The sequence below is a fragment of the Anabrus simplex genome, chromosome 1 (genome assembly GCF_040414725.1).
Source record: "Anabrus simplex isolate iqAnaSimp1 chromosome 1, ASM4041472v1, whole genome shotgun sequence".
NCBI lineage: Eukaryota > Metazoa > Arthropoda > Insecta > Orthoptera > Tettigoniidae > Anabrus > Anabrus simplex.
In genome coordinates, this window is record NC_090265.1 from 537,837,170 (window position 1) to 537,859,983 (window position 22,814).

General features: G+C 40.6%; 1 protein-coding gene across 2 annotated transcripts in view; it reads left to right on the forward strand.

The window, feature by feature from the left end:
* LOC136857097 (ERI1 exoribonuclease 2) overlaps positions 1-22,814 on the forward strand; it is a 104,322-nt gene that overhangs the window by 9,847 nt on the left and 71,661 nt on the right. For both annotated transcript variants that reach the window (XM_067135491.1, XM_067135492.1), the window contains exon 3: positions 13,019-13,119. In XM_067135491.1, the coding sequence (XP_066991592.1) occupies positions 13,019-13,119 (101 nt within the window). The remainder of the gene's footprint in view (positions 1-13,018; positions 13,120-22,814) is intronic.

Sequence of the window (22,814 nt, forward strand, 5' to 3'; positions counted from 1 at the left end):
GGAGCGTAGGGGTACCAGATCCATAATAGACTATATATTAACCGACTTCAAATTCAGGAAATCCGTTACGAATGTTTGGGTTTTCAGGGATTTTTCGATACAGACCCCTATCTGATCTGTGGTAAATCAAGTTTCTGTAGACCTAGTATAGAGAAAATGAAATATGTCTGCAAACGAGTAGGACAAGGAAAGTAGACAGAAGTACATGGATATGATTAGTGAGAAGTTCCGAACAGTGGACAGTAAACAGGTTCAGGACATAGAAAGAGAATGGGTTGCATACAGGGATGCTGTAGTGGAAACAGCAAGGGAATGCCCAGGAACAACTGTGTGTAAAAATGGAATAAAGCGAACATCATGGTGGAATAATGAAGTGAGAGCAGCTTGTAAACGTAAAAAGAAATAGTATCAGAAATGGCTCCAAACAAGGGCTAATGCAGACAGGGAATTGTACATAGATGAAAGAAACAGAGCAAAACAAATAGTTGTTGAGTCCAAAAAGAAGTCGTGGGAAGATTTTGGTAATAATCTGGAAAGGCTAGGTCAAGCAGCAGGCAAGTCTTTCTGGACAGTCTGGACAGTAATAAAGAATCTTAGGAAGGGAGGGAAGAAGGAAATAAACAGTGTTTTGGGTGATTCAGGTAAACTCATAATAGATCCCAGTGAATCACTGAACAGGTGGAGGGAATATTTTGAAAGTCTTCTCAATGTAAGAGGAAATCTTCATTGTTGATGTCACGAACAACCGAGCTCATGGGAAGGAGGAAATTGATGTTGGTGAAATTACGCTTGAGGAAGTGGGAAGGGTGGTAAATAAATTCCATTGTCAAAAAGCAGCAGGAATAGATGAAATTAGACCTGAAATGGTGAAGTATAGTGGGAAGACAGACCTGAAATGGTGAAGTATAGTGGGAAGACAGGGATGAAATGGTGTTGTATCCTAAGGATGAGACAGGCTGGGGACTGAGGGGTTCAAAACACAACTATATGAAACAATATTGACGCCAGTCGGATGGCCTTCTACTGAGCTAAGTTATATTGAATTCCCAAGAAGATTTACACAATATACAGAAATATATACAGTTATGTACAAATTTACTCTCTTCTCAATAAGGAAACTTCCTAATCTTACAACACTTCAAAGCTGCTTAAGAAGTCTTTGATTCCTTTTTAAATGTCTGTTTCAGAATATACTTACCTTCCGAGAAGGATGTTCTTTCTTCTTACTCCTCACTTCTCTAGATCGCACTGGCACTCAAGCGTTTCAGTACTTCACACCCTGTCAACCCTTCAAGGAAATGCAGTTCCTCTAAAGCTCTTAAGTCTGTCTTTTGGATCACCTTCTCATGCCACGTTACTCTTCCCTGTAGTAGGCTGCCTTCACCTGCTCGTACAAAGTTCTAGGACTATTGTCAGATTGATATCGTGGCTACTGAGACTTAGTAGTCCACTGTAACTTCCTTCAAGAGGCTCTGAAAGATACTTTAGTAGAGCCACGATTCACTTACCTTGTAAATAGTCCGGATTCCCAATAGACTTGGACTCTTACTTTTCTGCATCTTTTGCTACTCGCCTCTATCCATGGTTTCCCATAACCAACTTCCCGTGCTATGTCTGACAAGTCCCTTTCTCTCGTGAGCCTATTCCCGTCGAATCCTGAGATCGACATCTCTTGGTCTTCCCTGGAACTGTCTCTCCTAAATTCTGTAGACCAACCTCTCTGGTCTTCCCTTGGACCGTCTCCCCTGAATGCTGTCGATTAACCTCTCGATTTCACTCTCTGCACCTCCTTAAATAACCTCTTATTTTCTGGAACCTACTATTTGTTGATTGACTTCGCCCTGCTCGTGATTCTGAGTTGGCCCTTCCTGATCGGCTGGCGTTTCCCTCACCAAGGAAGGATGTTACCACAGGCGTTTTCTAGAAACATACAAAATATGGATATTTCCACTGCCTACGTGCGCCTTTGAAGTTCTCAGTCTCTTATCTTAAAATATTTACATACCAGTGATAAGGCTGGCACGAACATCCCATGATGTGTCCTAATATTTCGCCATGCCCTGGCTTGTTCCAAGCCATCATGAACTGCAATGCCTTTAAGATATTTCATATATGTGTTGAATTATTCTCATATACTTTTCTTTATCACACGGAACACCAAACACTTTCATTTTATTGATCAGGCATTTCACTATGACACTGTTGTAGGTCTTGTGATTGAGCTTCTCTTTCTTAAATCTTTTACCCTTTCTCTTACAGCTTTCTCGTACTGGGAAGTCGCGGTTCAAACCATTCGTCCTTCTGTACGTAATTTGTGGAACGCACCATGTCAGAGACATGACAATGGCTTCATATAGTAGTATAGCATGGAGTGTTGGTAAGGTACCTTCAGATTGGAATAGAGTCCATGTCGTACGATGTCGGCATGTAAAAGGTCTGTGGTGACACATTTGGTGTTTACCCGACAAAATTCATTAAATCTCAGCCATGGACGCCCAAGAGAGTTTCGGTTTACTCGGTCTGCCATCTAGTAGGCCTACAGTAAAACGGAACTTTGAAATTGATGAGCAGACAGCCAGATGGCATCAAATTGAAATGTCTGCACACGGTAGCTGAGGCCATACGATTATTATTACCTTCATATTGGACAAAAGCATTAATTGCACCTATCTATAAGCAAGGGAACAGGAAGGATTGCAACAACTATCGAAATATCTCATTGATTAGTATACCAGGCAAAGTATTCAGTGGCATCTTGGAAGGGAGGGTGCGATCAGTGGTTGAGAGGAAGTCTGATGAAAACCAGTGTGGTTTCAGACCACAGAGAGGCTGTCAGGATCAGATTTTCAGTATGCACCAGGTAATTGAAAAATGCTACGAGAGGTATAGACAGCGTGTTTATGTTTCGTAGATCTAGAGAAAGTAAATGACAGGGTACCGAGGAAAAAGATGTTCACCATACTGAGGGACTGTGGTATTGAACCCTTTAGGTCCATATTGAGGGATACCTACCTTCCTTACCTATCAGCAAAGTTCATGAGATCTGTCTCTTGGGTCGTTTCGGGTTCTTCGTCACTTGCTGAGGTAAAGGTAGGGTTCATTAATTCTAATCTATCTACTGGAATGAAAGGTCTTTTTAAAAGATTCCTATTTATTCAGGAAAATTCTGAAACCATCGGATATATCAACAGTATCAGAGAAGTCAATTGTGTCCACTGGACACCACAATCACTTTTACATAAACGTCAGAACACTGGTGTGAGACTTTAACGTACCTGCCTGACGGGCATTCTTACTAGAAACCATTGTCTCAATTATTAATCATTTAAGAAAGGAAAGTCTGGAAATCCTTAAATTCGGCTTCCATGTGAGACCACATGTACCATCATAGTGATTCGTTATGGTCCAGCCCTCGTAACACGAACTCTGGACTCTAGGTATGATTAAGGTAGTCCAATTGGTGTGTGCCACACAGTGGTTCTACGGCATGGACCCTTAATTGAATCGATGTGACCTGCGTCTATGTCATGGACCGACATCTAATCTTCTATGTTACTTTAAAGTCATTGTGGATGATGACCGCAAGGAAATGATGCTACAATGGCATATGGCCCTAATCTAAGTCACTGAGGTTGATGACCCCCTGACCATCCAAGTTTCTAGGCTGAAGGCTAAACACAATTAAGTTACATCGGTTGATGACCAAAGTTCCACTTTACTATCCCCAGCATATTCACTGCTCAATCAATCAAAGTTCAATAATTACAACAATAGCAATGCTCACAAACTTTGACATCCCCAATTACAGTATTTCACAATACTCAGATCATTACCGGCTATGAATTTCAACTAAATCCAGCATTTTAACGTTTCCCCTGGCCGAGAATTACAGTACAATCTCAAGTCCACTCCTTTCCCGCTATCATAGCTGAGCTCTCTCATCCCCCCAAGCTCGCTTGGCAGTTACAGGAACCACCTGGTTTATTCACAGTTGACTGACTTCTCCAAATGCTCCCTTTAAACTCTGCCGACATAATTAAACAAATACGATATTCTAACCAACAAAATACACAGATTATGCTTCAAGATGCCCACATTAACTATACGCGTCGCCAATTGATACCGCTATGGATTTCTATGAATTTCTTTCCATTCCCAACATTATAAAATATTCCTCGGGCTATCATGTCCCGGCTTCAATGACAGGTCCAACCTGATTCGCACATCTCATCTCAACTCATATAAAACATTCCTCGGGCTTCCATGTCCCGGCTTCAATGACAGGTCCAACCTGATTCACAAAACTAACCTCTGTTTCCCAGCTCCACAATTATCATCGACCAAGAACTGGAATAAAATCCCCACTAGAAATCCCGACGTCTAATATCGCACAATGCATTAATCATGAATAACTTCGCATAAATGATATCGTATTTAATAACTTGATTTTTACGAGAAATGACTGAAACATTCTACTAGATCTTTTATTGTCAGTCAGACACGGTTTAAAATTGGCATTAAAAAAAAAAACGTTTCTCTCCGTGACCAAATTCATCACCCTTGGCTCTCACCCGACAGCGCGCTTCCACTCGATTGAAAATGAGTGACCATGGATTATTATTAACGTCAAATTGCAGACAGAAGAATTTTACGTCGAATGAACATCGTAATTTGACATCACAAAATATAGGCAGTACACTCACACGGATGACGATCTACATTGGACGTGATATCACTTCGGAACCCTATTCAATAACTTTTTACAACACTATACGGCACTCGCAAGACTTCAAAAATTTATCCAAGTGGAAAATAAAACAAATGACTCTTTTAGTCGTACTCTCACATTTACAAAACTTAGTAGGGTGACCACTGCGTCGTATATCCCCATTCAAATACACTTTAAGAAATCACGAGACAGGATATAAGAGGTAGTAAGATGGAAAGTCACCTACCTCATGTCTTCATGCCAGTATTCGTCTTAGGGCTCACCTGCGACCCTGGCATTTTATTTAGCCATTTTTACATTCATGGCTTCACAATTTATTATTATTTCTTCAGGTTTCCTGGAATAAAGCATTAAAAAAAAAAAGAAAATACCCTTCACTTGTTTGCTTGAACGCACACGATGGACTATAATTATTTCCGCACACGAATTACTTAATCACATTAGAATTTATTCAGTACTTTGACCGTCCTATCTGGTATAATTATTTCACTCAAGAAAACTATCTCCTCATGGAGTCAAGATTTAGCCGCAATGGCTAAATTCTGCAGTTGAACTCAGTCTACTTTCGTTGGTTTCCTTTCGCAGAGCAGCTCAACAATTTTTCGTCCGCTTTGTATCACAAATGCCGGAGAAGGAAAGTTCGTCATGGCGTCCCTTCATATTTATAGCAGTTACCCCCTCTCTTCGGATCTCTCCCTTTGCCGCCAAGAAAATTTTTATAAATTTTCTGACTTACCTAAACTGTAATTTCAAGAGTTTTGAAAGTGACTACATGCTTGCTACATTTCTGGCGGTAGTGTTCATGGACATTTAAAAATTTTACGGGTTCGATTTGTGAGTTGATTGACCTCCTTTGATAGGCACTATATTTTTTTGACTTGGCGTGGTCACGCCATGTACACGCGCTTTGAAATAGTTCATAAAAATGACTTGAGATTCTTCCGCCGTCGACACGTGTGGTTGACGTCACGTACCCCAGAGCGTGGGACCGAAGATAATCACCCCCTCGTCACGTGTCAAATCCATGCTATCAAGAATCCAACTTTTAATTTAATTGTTACATTATGCATAATGTTCTTAGGCACAAAGGTCATGGGTTCAGTATTAAGGGTAGATTATTAAAATCAATCAAAGGCATTTATATTGACAACTAGCTGATGTACTCGTGCTTCGCTACGGAATTCTACTTTGTATATAGAATTCTAGGTTAGGTGGTGTACACGTTGTGAGCAAGATTGTCTTAAATTGTATAGCTCTTAATGTTACCCTAAAAGCGCGATGGGAAGTCACCAAACATCTTTTCTTATATGAAGACAGAGGGATTTTTCACTGTAATGGTAGACCCAATTTAATACCATCATTCACAATCAGGTTGGGATGTTTTCATCATCATGCCTTTTTACATCCTCAGAAAGACTGTCGTAGTGGTTTTCCCAACTGAAATGAACATACAATGACGTCAATAGGAATGGCGCGATTAAAAGCAATGCTTTCATATTATAAAATACTTGTTCAAATGAAACACCACACATTTTCTCACTTTTAACGAACAGGACTACGCTGCCTATCTAACAGTCCAAAGTTCCAGACCTGGAATGACCAAACCGCAGACAGCCGTGATCCGTGAACACTCTTCGGCTTTCTTCTGCTGGGAGACGGTCGAATAGTGGAGACTCCCAGGGCAAAAACTATGCCCAATTACTATTGTTTCCTAGGAGTACCCGATGAGTCGGAAAATATCAAATCATTACACTGGCGACAGAAAAATCTGACTTGAAGGCAAATTTTTCCTCCAAGCCAGAAGAGAAACCCCCTCTTCACTGCTAGTCTGGAATAAATTGAATGTAGAATTTAATAAAAGTGAAGAGAAAGAAGCTTTTCTTAAGACGGCTCTTTTCAGAGTTGAATTTTGAGTTATTTAGTGAATATTGTGGTGCTATAATTTGGAAAAGGCCTAAATTGTTATTCTAGACCAGGCCATACTACTACTACTACTACTACTACTACTACTACTGCTGCTGCTGCTGCTGCTGCTGCTGCTGCTGCCACTAGGTGAGGCTCTGCCATAAGTATGCACACTCCTCATTCAAAACAGCACGTCAGAGTAGGGATTGAATAGCTGAAATACTATGATGAACCAGTGTGTTACATACCAGCTGTATCAGAAAATGTATGAACCAGAGGAATGGCATGCTAAAGAAGAAAGTTTTCTATCTCCCCGGCTATTTCCCGCCAATATTCAGTCAGGCTGTTATACTCGGTACGCAGCAGTAATCCCATCTATTGGAGTTGAGAGGCAGCATAAGAGACAAAGAACATCACAATAAACAATGGTCAATGTTAGGTTATTGTTGATCAATGTTATGCACTTTCGATATTATAGGCCTTCACATTTCGTTTCCTTCCGACTCTGAAATACCACTCTTATCATAGTTGGTACGGTAAAACTGAATAAAAGACAAATGATCGGAAATTGTATTCTCTATAACTTTTTTATATTGTACTTTTCGATAGGACCAAACATTGGTATTTAAAAATTACATTTTAGGCACCTTCCCCTAAACTACAATTTCATCCAGGATGAATAAAGTTGTTTATAGCTTAGACTGTAGTTTCTTATTCCCCGACTCTATATACCGATTATCATTAAATTCTGTTAACCAATTTTCTCATGGCTCGGCGTTGATATACAAATTCATGAATATCTGTGTTATCATAGCCGGTACGGTAAAAATGTATAAGACATAAATGGTCGGAAATTTAATTCTGTAGTATTTATCGATACGACAACTAATAATATAAATATTTGAGAATTACATTTAGGCTTTCCCCTAAACTTGCAAGTAATCAACATTTTCCGTATCAAAATTTAATCACTAAGTTTTCCAATACTTAAAATTCTTCCACCGTTTTGATACTTTTTTTCCTTTTGGCAAATTTTTTATTTGTCAACAGTACATGTTTCGTTCCTTATTTAGGAACATCCTCAGCTGTTATTGTAGCTTAGGTGAATTGCTAAGATTTTTTAAACACGTTAATTTGCAGTACAATGATTCACTTAAAAGCTACTAAAAATACCAGTTAAATTAAATGATATTAAAAACAATGTAGGGGTTAGTGTGTTAATGATATGAGAACGGATGATTACATAGTTGGTCAGCTTAAAAACTATGTCTATTCATTTGAATAGTTGTCAAAAATTTCATTTTGTTACATTAAAATGTCTGTTTGCGTTTAAAGGTTTTAAAAAAATGTTTCCCCTGAACTACCATTTAACTCAGCTTAAATAAAATTACTTATAGATTAAATTGTAGTGGCTCATTCTCAAACTTTGCACACCAATTTTCAATGAAGTAGGACCACTAATAATGTAAATATTTAAAAAATTAAATTTTAGACCTTCCCCTAAACTACCATTTCACTCAGCGTGAATAGAAGTATTCATAGGCTAGATTATAGCGACGTATTCCTCGACCTTGCATACCAATTTTTATGAAGATACGACTACTAAAAACATATACATACATACATACATACATACATTATCATTATAGACTGTTATGCCTTTCAGCGTTCGTTCAGTAAGCCTCTGAAAATTTACTAAACGTCGCCACAATCCTCGATTTGCAACTAGTGTTGTGGCCTCATTTAGTTCTATACCTCTTATCTTTAAATCGTTAGAAACCGAGTCTAACCATCGTCGTCTTGGTCTCCCTCTACTTCTCTTACCCTCCATAACAGAGTCCATTATTCTCCTAGGTAACCTATCCTCCTCCATTCGCCTCACATGACCCCACCACCGAAGCTGGTTTATGCGTACAGCTTCATCCATCGAGTTCATTCCTAAATTACCCTCTATCTCCTCATTCCGAGTACCCTCCTGCCATTGTTCCCACCTGTTTGTACCAGCAATCATTCTCGCTACTTTCATATCTGTTACTTCTAACTTATGAATAAGATATCTTGAGTCCACCCAGCTTTCGCTCCCGTAAAGCAAAGTTGGTCTGAAAACAGACCGATGTAAAGATAGTTTCGTCTGGGAGCTGACTTCCTTCTTACAGAATACTGCTGATCGCAGCTGCGAGCTCACTGCATTAACTTTACTACACCTTGATTCAATCTCACTTACTATATTACCATCCTGGGAGAACACACAACCTAAATACTTGAAATTATCGACCTGTTCTAGCTTTGTGTCACCAATCTGACATTCATTTCTGTTGAATTTCTTACCTACTGACATCAATTTAGTCTTCGAGAGGCTAATTTTCATACCATACTCATTGCACCTATTTTCAAGTTCCAAGATATTAGACTGCAGGCTTTCGGCACAGTCTGCCATTAAGACCAAGTCGTCAGCATAGGCCAAACTGCTTACTATATTTCCACCTAATTGAATCCCTCCCTGCCATTTTATACCTTTCAGCAGATGATCCATGTAAACTACGAACAGCAAAGGTGAAAGATTACAGCCTTGTCTAACTCCTGTAAGTACCCTGAACCAAGAACTCATTCTACCATCAATTCTCACTGAAGCCCAATTGTCAACATAAATGCCTTTGATTGATTTTAATAATTTACCTTTAATTCCATAGTCCCCCAGTATGGCGAACATCTTTTCCCTCGGTACCCTGTCATATGCTTCCTCTAGATCTACGAAACATAAACACAACTGCCTATTCCTCTCGTAGCATTTTTCAATTACCTGGCACATACTGAAAATCTGATCCTGACAGCCTCTCTGTGGTCTGAAACCACACTGGTTTTCATCCAACTTCCTCTCAACGATTGATCGCACCCTCCCTTCCAAGATGCCAGTGAATACTTTGCCTGGTATACTAATCAATGAGATACCTCGATAGTTGTTGCAATCCTTCCTGTTCCCTTGCTTATAGATAGGTGCAATTACTGCTTTTGTCCAATCTGAAGGTACCTTACCAACACTCCACGCTAATTTTACTACTCTATGAAGCCATTTCATCCCTGCCTTCCCACTATACTTTACCATTTCAGGTCTAATTTCATCTATTCCTGCTGCCTTATGACAATGGAGTTCATTTACTATCCTTTCCACTTCCTCAAGCATAATTTCACCAACATCATTTTCCTCCTCCCCATGAGCTTGACTCTTTGCAACACCACCATGATGATTTCCTTTTACATTGAGAAGATGTTCAAAATATTCCCTCCACCTCTCCAGTGATTCCCTGGGATCTATTATGAGTTCACCTGAATTACTCAAAACACTGTTCATTTCCTTTTTTCCTCCCTTCCTAAGATTCTTTATTACTGTCCAGAAAGGTTGCCCTGCTAATTGACCTAGCCTTTCCAGGTTATTACCAAAATCTTCCCATGACTTCTTTTTGGTTTCAACAACTATTTGTTTCGCTCTGTTTCTTTCATCTAGTACCAATCCCTGTCTGTCTCGGCCCTAGTTTGGAGCCATTTCTGATAAGCCTTCTTTTTACGTTTACAGGCTGCTCTCACTTCATCATTCCACCAAGATGTTCGCCTTTTCCCATCTTTACAGACAGTTGTTCCTAGGCATTCCCTTGCTGTTTCTACTACAGCATCCCTGTATGCCACCCATTCACTTTCTATATCCTGAACCTGCTTACTGTCTACTGTTCGAAACGTCTCACTAATCATATCCATGTACTTCTGTCTAATTTCCTCGTCCTGGAGATTTTCTACCCTTATTCGTTTGCAGACAGATTTCACTTTCTCTACCCTAGGCCTAGAGATACTTAGTTCACTACAGATCAGATAGTGGTCTGTATCATCGAAAAATCTGCGAAAAACTCGTACATTCCTAAGAGATTTCCTGAATTCAAAGTCTGTTAAGATATAGTCTATTATGGATCTGGTACCCCTAGCCTCCCATGTGTAGCGGTGAATAGCCTTATGCTTGAAGAATGTATTCGTAACAGCTAAACCCATACTAGCACAGAAGTCGAGCAAACGCTTCCCATTCCCATTAGCTTCCATATCTTCCCCACATTTACCAATCACCCTTTCGTATCCTTCAGTTCTATTCCCAACTCTCGCATTGAAATCGCCCATTAGCACTATTCTATCCTTGCTGTTGACCCTGACCACGATGTCACTCAATGCTTCATAAAACTTGTCAACTTCATCCTCATCTGCACCCTCACATGGTGAATACACGGACACAGTTCTTGTCCTAATTCCTCCAACTAACAAATCTACCCACATCATTCGCTCTTTTACATGCCTAACAGAAACTATGTTGCGTGCAATGGTATTCCTGATAAAGAGCCCTACCCCAGACTCTGCCCTTCCCTTTCTAACACCCGTCAAGTACACTTTGTAATCTCCTCTCTCTTCCTCATTATCTCTCCTTACCCGAATATCACTTACTCCTAGCACATCCAGATGCATCCTCTTTGCTAACTCAGCCAGTTCTACCTTCTTTCTTCCATAAGCCCCATTAATATTGATAGCTCCCCATCGAATTCCATTTTGTTCGCCAAGTTGTTTCCAAGGAGTCCCTCACCTGTCAAATGGGAGTGGGACTCCATTACTCCCATAGGTCCGAGGCTTGCTTAAAGTGTTCTGAGCTCGGTAAATTCATGAAGCAGGATGCTGCCCTACTTGCACATAGTCCAAGTGAGGATCTCTCCTGTAACGGGTTATGGACCACCGGTGAATTGTATAGTCCTAGCCGCCTGAGCACAAGGAGGGCCACGACTCAGAATATGTCTGAGATGCCCACTCCCATTCCATAGCAACCGGTATCCCGACTCTCAGGACCACTTACTAGGCCACTCAGCCGTTGCCCATGGTTCACGAACTAGGACGTGACTACAGTAACCCACAAACTTGAACCATAAATATTTGAAAATTAAATTTTAGGCCTTCCCCTAAGCTACCATTTCTACCAGTGTGAATAAAATTATTCATGGCCTAGATTGTAGCGGCTTAATTCCCGACTTTGCATACTGATTTTCATTAAATTCTCTTTGGCCGTTTTCTAGTGATGCGTGTACATACAGACAGACAGAAATTACGGAAAAGTAAAAAGTGCATTTCCTGGTTACTGTGGACGTGACCGATACAGAAATACCATTCTTTTCAAATTCTGAGCAATGTGCAGGCAAAACTCTTATTTTATATATATAGATTAGGCTGCAATGAGAATTGATGGTATAATGAGGTCTTGGTTCAGGGTACTTACAGGGGTTAGACAAGGCTGTAATCTTTCACCTTTGGTGTTCGTAGTTTACATGGGACATATGCTGAAAGGCATAAAGTGTCAAGGAGGGATTAAGTTAGGTGGAAATGTAGTAAGCAGTTTGGCCTATGTTTACGACTTGGTCTTAATGGCAGATTGTGCCATATCTTGGAACTTGAAAATAGGTGCAATGAGCATAGTATGAAAATTAACCTCTCGAAGACTAAATTGATGTCAGTAGGTAAGAAATTCAACAGAATTGAATGTCAGATTGGTGACACAAAGCTAGAACAGGTCGATAATTTCAAGTATTTAGTTTGTGTGTTCTCCCAGGATGGTAATATAGTAAGTGAGATTGAATCAAGGTGTAGTAAAGTTAATGCAGTGAGCTCGCAGCTGCGATCAGCAGTATTCTGTAAGAAGGAAGTCAGCTCCCAGACGAAACTATCTTTACATCGGTCTGTTTTCAGACCAACTTTGCTTTACGGGAGCGAAAGCTGGGTGGACTCAGGATATCTTATTCATAAGTTAGAAGTAACAGACATGAAAGTAGCGAGAATGATTGCTGGTACAAACAGGTGGGAACAATGGCAAGAAGGTACTTGGAATGAGGAAATAAAGGCTAAGTTAGGAATGAACTCGATGGATGAAACTGTACGCATAAACCAACTTCGGTGGTGGGCTCATGTGAGGTGAGTGGAGGAAGGTGGGTTACCTAGGAGAATAATGGACTCTGTTATTGAGGGTAAGAGCAGTAGAGCGAGACCAAGACGACGATGGTTAGACTCAGTTTCTAAAGATTTAAAAACAAGAGGTATAGAACTAAATGAGGCCACAGCACTAGTTGCTAATAGAGGATTGTGGCGACATTTAGTAGATTCACAGATGCTTGCACACTGAACGCTGGAAGACGTAACGTTCTATAATGATGATGTACAGTATATATGTAATTATTATTATTATTATTATTATTATTATTATTAATAATACTTTTAAATCTCATTCAGCCCATTCAGTTTTCACATTAATGCAAAGAGAAAGTATGACAGTTTTATTTACATGAGAGTTGAATAAACTTCTGTATTTATTTTCAGACTGGGATTTAGCTATGTGCTTGCACAATGAATGCCAGCGGAAGAATATTAAAAAGCCTGAGATACTCTGTCAGTGGATAGATCTTAAAGCTGTTTATAAGGTAAGATTTATCAACATGACAGTCTTTTGCATTATTAGTTTACAATAATGATTTAAATTACTTTAAATTCATTTTACATTTCAACAATCTACATGGTAACTTAACTCCATTCATCCATGAAACAAGAATGTTATAATCTGGCAGTATTGATTTTAGTCACTAATAGCAGGATAGCCAACGTTGTTCATCATCCTGAACATTTTCCAGCCTTTGGCGAGTCTGTTGTGAGCATAAACCTCTCCACTGTTTGCCAACATTTGTTCTGTTCTTCACCATTTGAGTCCTCTGGCCTGCTCACATTCCTTAACACCTTACAGCCAACTGTCTCTCGGCCTTTATTTAGGTCTCATTCCTTCCATTTTTATTCGTTCTCTGCATGTGCATATGCCACTGTAATCTTGTCCATCTCATAATGTAAACAGTTAGTGTTATTAGCTGCCATCCTCAGAGGCCTGAGTTTGATTCCTGGTACAGCCAGAAATTTAAGATTGGCAGGATCACTGGTATGTGATTATAAAGGTACATACAGCTCACCTCGAATGGAGGGAGTGTTCCTGATAAGAGCTGCACCATTTTGGTTCAAGGACATGAATTTACTTTACAACAGGGTGAGCAACATAAAGTGGAACCAGTACCATAGCCCGGCAGCGCAGGCTGCACACGGATCGTGTGTGCATGACATGGAGTCCACAGTAAATACCGTATGTTGTCGCTTTCTAACACACAAACAAATAACACATTACATTAGGGTCAATTTTCTCCATCGTTTATTGCATTCAAAACCTATTCACAAAATCGCATTCGTAATGCAGAGTCATCCGGTTTAAGTTCTTGCACTGCAGTAATTTTGTATGGCTTTAACTTCAGTAACTTTGTACCCATTCGAACAGAACCCTAGGAAATCTCCATTTCCTGAGCGAGTCATCGAAATGATTTGTAGGAGACCTTTCCAGAGCGTTATCAATATTACCTACAGTTTCTTGTGCAAGTACTGTATGTGGTTTATTACATTTCTTATCGTAAAATCTTCCCGTCTTAGGTAATTTTTTTTACTAATCTATGAATCGAAGTTCGACCTGGAACTTGAACATCAGCAAACTTCTCTTAAAATAATCTCCTTACGGACCTTGCACTTTCTGAATGGACGTATGAATTGTAAAGAAATACTCTTTGAGGAAAAGAATATTGGTACCTTACCTGAGCCATTTCACTGAATTCACACACTGTACTAATGTCACCGATGAAACACTTGCCACGTTTCCAAACGTTCAGCAAATATTGAAACCTGGCACGGTAGCACGGCCTTGAGTACATCCGGCACTGTATTTCAGCACCGGCCCACTCGCTCAGAAATTCCCGTGCACAAGATGGAGCGGTTCCGCTTTATTTCGCTCTCCCGGTATAATTCTGATCTTTCTATTCTAGCTGTTATAGGTTCCTCTTTTTCTGCCTCTCGCACTCATCATTCCTCCATCTGTCAATCTCGTTACTCCAATCCTACTCCTAAGGAACTTAATCTTGTAGACCTGTATCATACTTTTATCTCTTAATTGCCTATGTCTCTGATGCATAAATCAGCATGGAAATTACACAATAGAAGATGTTAAGTAAATTCTGTTTGCAACTCTTTGGCACTTCTCTGCTCCATATTAAACTTCTTACTCTCGTGAAGAATTGTTCCGTCTTTCTGCCCCATTTGTTTATTTCCCTCCTGTTCCTTCCCCTTTCTTCAATGATAGTTTCCCAAATATTTAAAACTCTCTGGCCCAGTTTATTCAAAATCAGTTAAAAGAACACTATCACACTGTTTGTTAATATAGCGTTAAAAATTTAGCTGCATGTAAAAATTCTTGCGTTTATCGAAACATTTCCTGGGAACTGTTAGCTAACACGGTGTTTACTCTCACAAGAGTCGCAATCAGATAAGAATGTAGAAGGCAGTTGTAGAACCATGCAGTTTGTGAGCGTGCTTTTGTTTGAATACAGCTGTAAACCCAAGGGTGTTTCAAATTAAAATGTAAATACTGCAAAACTGTTTATTTAAATGATAAATCTTCATTATTGAAAACACAATTGCATCATTTACATCCAAATTCAAAGGTTCAACTTGACTATCACGTGGTATCGTGCACGAGCAGTGTCCAGATTAGCACGCGAGTACTAGATTCCGCATGGCACTCCACAGTAACCGAGTGGTAAGTCCCAGTGTTACACGATGAACGAGCAGCAGAACACGAGAAGTTCAAAATACTCATATGTCTTGTTCATGATAATAACACTAAAATAGTTCAGTTTTGCCGTTAATGTTTACCTGCTCTAAGGGGAATAAACTGAAATTTGATCATAGTATTATTTCCTGTTCGGGTGCTCATTCCTGCCACCCAGCTGGTGAATTCACTTATAGAAAGGAAGCGAACTAATGGATCCGTGCTCAAAACTAAAAGTGATGCTTGGCAGAAAATTTGTAGTGAATTCAATGTACATACTGACGTTAGCCAACTTACGATCAAGTAACTGAAGTTCTGAATCTAATACACCTGCCAAATTTTGAGCTAACAGAGAATTTAACTGCTTGAACCTGGGCAGTTAACTGAGTTTAACAGATTGTTAGTCTTAACCAATGTTGATTAAATGCTTATTTGGTTAAGTTCACTGTTAAATTATTTTAACAGACCATTAAATGTTAACTGAGGTTGAATAAACGGGGCCTCTTCTCTCTGTCGTTTCTCTCATCCACGTATTTCCATATCTGGTCTATTCTTAATTAGTGTTGTGATGATTACTTCACTTTCCACGAACCTACTACACTGATGTTGCAGGGGGAGAGGTGATACTCCCACGTGGCGCGTTCCAGGTGGCGGATAGGGAGGTCTTAACCGGCTTGCCATTGAACTTGAGGGAAATAAAATAGCTCTCGCGGACCAAACACACATCCCCCTGTCGGTGGAGAACACGGGCGAAGAATACACTCACAGTATCCCCTGCCTAAAAGGGGTAACCAAGGGATGATCGAATTAGAACCATGAGACTACTTGGTAATTAATATCACCACGCGGGGAACACCATTGGTCGCCTTTATTTGCACGTAGTACCACCATGTTAGGTACGCAATAGGTTTGTGATCAGTAGGGACAGTGTGTGAATCGGGATGAGTTTTACAGTACCTGTGATTAGTACCACTGTATGAGCAACACAATGGGTCTGCCTTGCCTATGATTAGTACCCACTATGTGAGGAACACCACGGGATAGTATGAGTCCCTGTGATTAGTACATCTATGTGAGGAACACTATAGGTTTGCGTTGCCTGTAAATGGTGCCGCAATGTGGGAAACACCATAGGTCTACATTACATGTACATATTACATTACCTTTGAGTAGTACCATAATGTGTGGAATACCACGAGTCTGTTACTTTTGATTAGTACCGCAACATGGCAGATACCATGGTTCTACTTTCCTAGTGATAAGTACCATTATGAGGGGCCTATAACCTGGTTTTTGGACCCCTTTAGACTACAAACATCATCGATTTAGGATTGTGCTTTAAAAGCAGTCCCTTGGTCAGTACTACTATTGGTTAACACTAGTTTCTGGGAATGTGGTGCATTGCAGGTCGAATCCACTGATCGTTTTAAATTCATATCCACCCATTCATTCTTTGTCATCACGTTTTGAATTCTGGTCAGTGGATGATTTTGGACTTTTAAATTGTCATATTTCGTCCCATTTCGTACCATTAGGGGCCGATGACCTAAATCATCATCATCATCATGGGGTCATTTCATTCCCTCCGCAGAGGGTGGGCCGCCAACGCAACTACGGCGTTCTTCAGCCATTGGGGATTTATTTATTAGAGTGATGTTTGTAGAGAGATTGCTATAGCGAGTGTTATTATTGTAGGGTTACCGCTACTCCAAGGCTGATACCCCAGGGGAGATCCGCATATGCCACCTCGTTGTGTTTCCCCCCGAAAAGTACCCCGTTTATTTTTCAATTTTTCATAATACAATGCATAGATACAAAAAAAATGAGTTAAAAAGGTATAAAACATGTATAACAAAAGTTTATATCGTTCCGGTTCAAATAAGATATAGAAATTCACTATTTTGTCTTGCACTTTTTAAATAATGTTATAATATGATAAACGGTATTTGCTCTTTGAGCTTCTGTGTAACGAAAAGGATTTAGCACTAGCAATTCTTTGCGATTTTGTATTGAATGAAAGTTTCTTCTATGCATTCTATGGAGAAATAATTGTGGAAACTGTTTCTTCTTTGCACTGTATAGAGATATAAGTAATGGAGCACTGTTTTTTCTTGGAATGTATAGAGATATAAATAATGAAGCACTGTTTCTTCTTTGTACTGTAGTTGACTGCTCTTTGCAATTTTGATGAGAGGCAAAGACGTTGAATGTGCTATTTAATTTCTGTATTGTTTGGGGAAATAACTTCTGGAACACTGTTTTGTCTTTGCATTGTCTATGAGCTTTGAGATGTTTATCTTCTTTCTTGAAGGAATGACCGATGCCAGGTTATATGAAGTTACATAAAATTTTGTATAAATAAGGAGGGAGTTTACTATTTAGGTACAATAATTTGCAGTACTTTAAGGACCCGCCGTGCTCATTGTTTATGGAGGGAGTGTGTCTGGTGGGATGATATGGGAGTTATCAGGGCGAATGTTATGATGTAGGATGTCTAAAGCCAATGTTTGAGGGAGAGGTTTCGCTTTGCGTTTCTGTCTGCATGTGATGGGAGTGGTAAGCAGCTCATAAGTTATTGGTTGCTTACCGCGGACTATGGACTGAATGGATCTTAAACGAATTTTATGCAGGTGATTGAACAGTGGGGGAAGATGTTTAGGTCGGGGGAGCATTCGACTGTCGGACCACATGGGCACTCGGTACGCAATCTTAAGTGCCGAGTGCTCAATTGAATTTAGTAAATTATATTGGGTGGTAGTCGCTCCCGTCCAGGCCAATGGGCAGTAATCCAGCAAAGGTCTGACAAATGATTTATACGTATTAATAATTTGGTGTGGGTTTAGTCCCCACGTTACCCCCCGGAGACGTCGAAGCAAGGACAGACGTTGGCGTGCTCTATGGGTCATCTCTAGGATATGGGGTCTCCAGGAAAGAAAAGTGTGAAGACGAACACCTAGATAAGAAACCTGACTGGAAGGGGTAATGGCTTCTTCGAAAAGCGTGACGTGAAAAGGGCGATAATGATTATACGAAGAACGGGTGCCAAATAAAATTAATTGAGTTTTGGAGACGTTTATAGAGAGATGCCATTTCGAAAACCAGGCTATGAGTTTATCTAGGTAAGATTGCATTCGTGTAGAGAGTGTGCTTAAGTTATTAGAAAGAGAAAGGATTGCTGTATCATCAGCATACTGAAAGAGGTGGGAGTGTTGAGGGGGAGGGGGCATGTCATGGCAAAAAAGTATGTAGAGCAGCGGGGAGATTGGGCTGCCCTGGGGAACACCAGAGTACATGGGGAAGGAGTGCGACGTAGCAGATTTAATCTGAATGAAGGCCGAGCGGTTGTGAAGGAAATTACTAATGAGACGAGTAATTGTTGTTGGCAGGTTTAACTGCATTAATTTGAATACTAGGCCTTTGTGCCATACTTTATCGAAGGCCTTTTCTAGATCCAGCATTAGAAAGGCCGCCGGGAAACCTCTGTTAATATGAGGCGTTACTAACGCTGCTAGACGGAAGAGTTGAGTATGAGTGGAGTAGGATGCTCTGAAGCCGGCCTGTGTGGGGGGAATAATGTTTTTAGCGTTTAGATGTTTGTATAATCTAGCAGCAAGTATGGCTTCAAATATTTTGGAGAACACGCTCAGAAGACTTATTGGTCGGTAGGAAGAGAGGAGGGATGGTGGTTTGCCGGTTTTAGGAAATAGGATAATTTTAGCTTTCTTCCAATGGGAAGGGAAGTTTCCTGTGTAGAGTATAAATGTGTATACGATTGAAAGAAAATGCAGAAATATGAAGGGTGCCTCTTTAATGTGCCTGTATGTGATATTGTCAGTCCCAGGTGCTGTGTTTCGTCGTCTTTGTAACTGGTCCCTGATTTCGTCGACTGTAATGGGATCGTTCAGTGGTGTTTCAGGGTCTATGGTCGGGAGATGGTCAAAACTGGGCGTCAGGAGGGGGAGGTTAGGGTTGGTTTTATTAGATATTTCACCGTAGTCATCGTAGTCGTGTCTGTCATCTATTCCGTCAGAAAAGGTCTCGGTGAAATATTCAGCAAAACAGTCAGCTTTGTCTTTGTCTGTGAATAGATGTCCAGCTGGCCCTTGGATAGGATAGGCGCATTGCGAGGTTGTTTGGCCTGTGAGAGTTCTAAAAGTTTTCCAATATGGGCGTGCTGAAGTCAGTCCTGCGAGTTTGTCACATACAGCATTCCAACGTTTCCTTTTAATAGCTTTAATATAGGACCTGGCATGTCTTTGAGTTTGTCTGTGTCTCGTTAGTAGGTCTGGGTCACGTGTCCTACAGTAGGCCCTAAATAAATCTCTGGAAAGTTTTAGTAATTGAATGGCTTTGGGAGGAAGAGGTGGTTTACTGGGCGTAAAAGTATTTCTAGGAATATATAGTTCATCTGCCTGGGATATGGTGGACTCCAACAATGTAGTTAAATTAGTGAGCTCATTGGTGTTATGCGGGATAGTAGCACTAGTAAGGGAAACTGTAATAAAATGGCGATATTGATCCCAGTTTGTTTTATTAAAGTTTCTCTGCTTAAAAGACGGAGGGTTATTATGAGTTAAATTGGGTAAACAGAGGGTGGGAAGCTTAAGTAAGAAGGGGAGATGGTCACTACCGACCGGGTCCAGCAATTTCATTGAGTAATTTCTAGAAATGAAAGAAGAGCTAAGAGCAATTTCTGGTGTACTCTGGTTAGTTGGGATTGTGAAATCTGGAATGTTTAGCCGTTCTCCATTCATTGTCAAAAGAAACTGGTTGAGGTTGTTCTTGTCTGTTGCAGTAAGACTGTTTATATTGATATCCCCAATGAAAAGGTAGTTCTTGAAGTTTGTATCGATGTAGTTTATTAGTTCAATTGGGATTGATTCCCGGGAAGGAGTATATGCAGTGGAAATAAGGACCGAAGTATTAGGGAGGTGAACAATAATAGTTAAAGTTTCAGGGAGATGGATAAAGCGAGTAGGCTGGATCTGACGAGATGGGAGGTGTTTATTAACGGCGATAGCTACTCCTCCTCGGGTTTTACTGGGTCTATCGCTGCGATAAATAATGTAGTTAGGAAAGGTGGGGAAATGTGTAGAATTGAGGAATGTTTCATTTAGAATAATGATGGTAGGATGATATTCCTGAATGAGTATATCCAAGAGAGGACGGTTTTTATTCAGAGACCTAATGTTGGAATAGAGCACGCCAACAGACCTTACCTCGGGACTTAAACTACCCATAATTTAAAATGTATCCATGGGCCTGAAATGAAAGTGAACTTTCTGGCCAGAAGTAGTGGCCTGCATATTGATGCCGAATGTGGTCCTGGCAGCAAAATGTAAAATTTCCAGAACTCTAGGGCGATCGAAAGGGTGAAGGTTCTGCAGACAGATGGTGACGAATCTGATGAGATCTTCTATTGAAGGGGGGGCGGGGGAGACAGATGATTGAGGTGGGGTTATGGGGTCAACAGTGCGAAGTGGGGCAGTGAATTGAGGCTTGGTGGTGTCAACTGGGGGGCGGTTGGGACAGCGTGGGCTGTAGGCAGGGTGATTGCCTTGGCATTGGGTACACTTGGGTGGAAGTTGAAGGTTGGGGCAATTGCGGGTGGAGTGAGGTTGGCTGCAATGAGCACAGACAGGCTGTCTATTGGGGCAATGATCAGTAGAGTGTGAATTAAAGACCTGGCATCGGTCACAACGGAGAGGTGCTGGAGTTGAAGTTCTGGATGGTTCTACTTTGTGGCGTTGCCAGAAGATGTATGCTCCTTCAGAGAGTAATCTGTCGATGGTGGCCTGATTGGATGATAGAACTCGGACAAGCGTGGTTGGTCCTCGTTCGTTCCTGATTCTGATGACTTTTGATATTTGGTGCTGATGATAAGTGAGTTCATCGAAAATCTCTTTGTCGGTATAGTTTATGTCCACTCCACGGATGACGACGGAAAGAAGAGGTTGAGATCTGGTGATTTGGAATTTGGTGCCTCGAGGGGGAAGAGTTTCAATGGTAACATGGTCGCCAAGCCGAGCTAGGCCCATTTTATTGATCAATGTGTTTTTTGCATCTCCTTTGGTTTTGAGGATAATGCTGTGATTTTGTGGGATAATTTGGATGATTGATGTAGAGGGAAGAAAGGATCTGAGAATGGTGGAGATTCTTCTAGATTCAGGCCGGGGTTCTGAGAAGTTAGCTAGGCGGTAGGTGAAGATGTTGTCTTGGGGGACTGGAGTGTTAGAAGAAGTACAGGGAGTAAGAACTTGAGAAGATGATGCATGTTGAGGATATGAAGCAGCGATGGTGGTGGGGTTAGGGGCGACCCTGTATTGAGGGATATTATATTGAGGGGTACTAGGGGGTGAGACTTGATAATTGGGGAGTGGAATGGACATGAGGGGAACTGGTTGTGAGTTTGAGTAAGGGGCAGCTACAGTAGAGTATGGAATAGAGGGAATTGGTAATGAGGAGAAAGTAGAGGTAATAGGAAGACTAGGAAAACTACTCATACTATGCAAATCAGGAATAACTTGCGTGAGTGGAAGTTGCTGCTGCTGTTGATGCTGTTGTGGCTGCTGCTGTTGTTGTTGGCGATGTTGTTGGTGTTGATGCTGTTGATTTGAACTTGGATTTGCAGATTGAGGTGTTGTTGGGTTTGGTAGTTGGACCGATGGTGCCTGCGCGAGGCTATCATCATCTGATTCACAAGAAGATGAGCAAGTTCGTGCGCGAGATTTTTTGGATGTAGAGTCGTTTGACGACGATTTCCTGCGACGATTGCGTTTTTTAGACCGTCTTTTCCGCGGAGAACGCGCACGAATCGCGGGTACCGAGTCGTCTAGTTTCTTAGGGAGGGGATCTTCCCTCCCTGACATGGTAATTTAAGGGTTGAAAACTGTTGTTCACGACACTTCACTTCTAATGAAAGCGAGCACTAATCACACCTGTCACTAATAGAGTGTCACTGTAATAGTCACTTATAGACGAAGTGTCACTGTCACTGTAAATATCATTTATCACACTTGGGGAAAAAATCACTTTTGACGATATCGTATAAATTACACACAAGTCAACAATACTACGCAACAATGTAATTGGGCCCTTGCCGCGGAATTCCGAATATGTCAATAACTTCTTACTCTCGTGAAGAATTGTTCCGTCTTTCTGCCCCATTTGTTTATTTCCCTCCTGTTCCTTCCCCTTTCTTCAATGATAGTTTCCCAAATATTTAAAACTCTCTGGCCCAGTTTATTCAAAATCAGTTAAAAGAACACTATCACACTGTTTGTTAATATAGCGTTAAAAATTTAGCTGCATGTAAAAATTCTTGCGTTTATCGAAACATTTCCTGGGAACTGTTAGCTAACACGGTGTTTACTCTCACAAGAGTCGCAATCAGATAAGAATGTAGAAGGCAGTTGTAGAACCATGCAGTTTGTGAGCGTGCTTTTGTTTGAATACAGCTGTAAACCCAAGGGTGTTTCAAATTAAAAT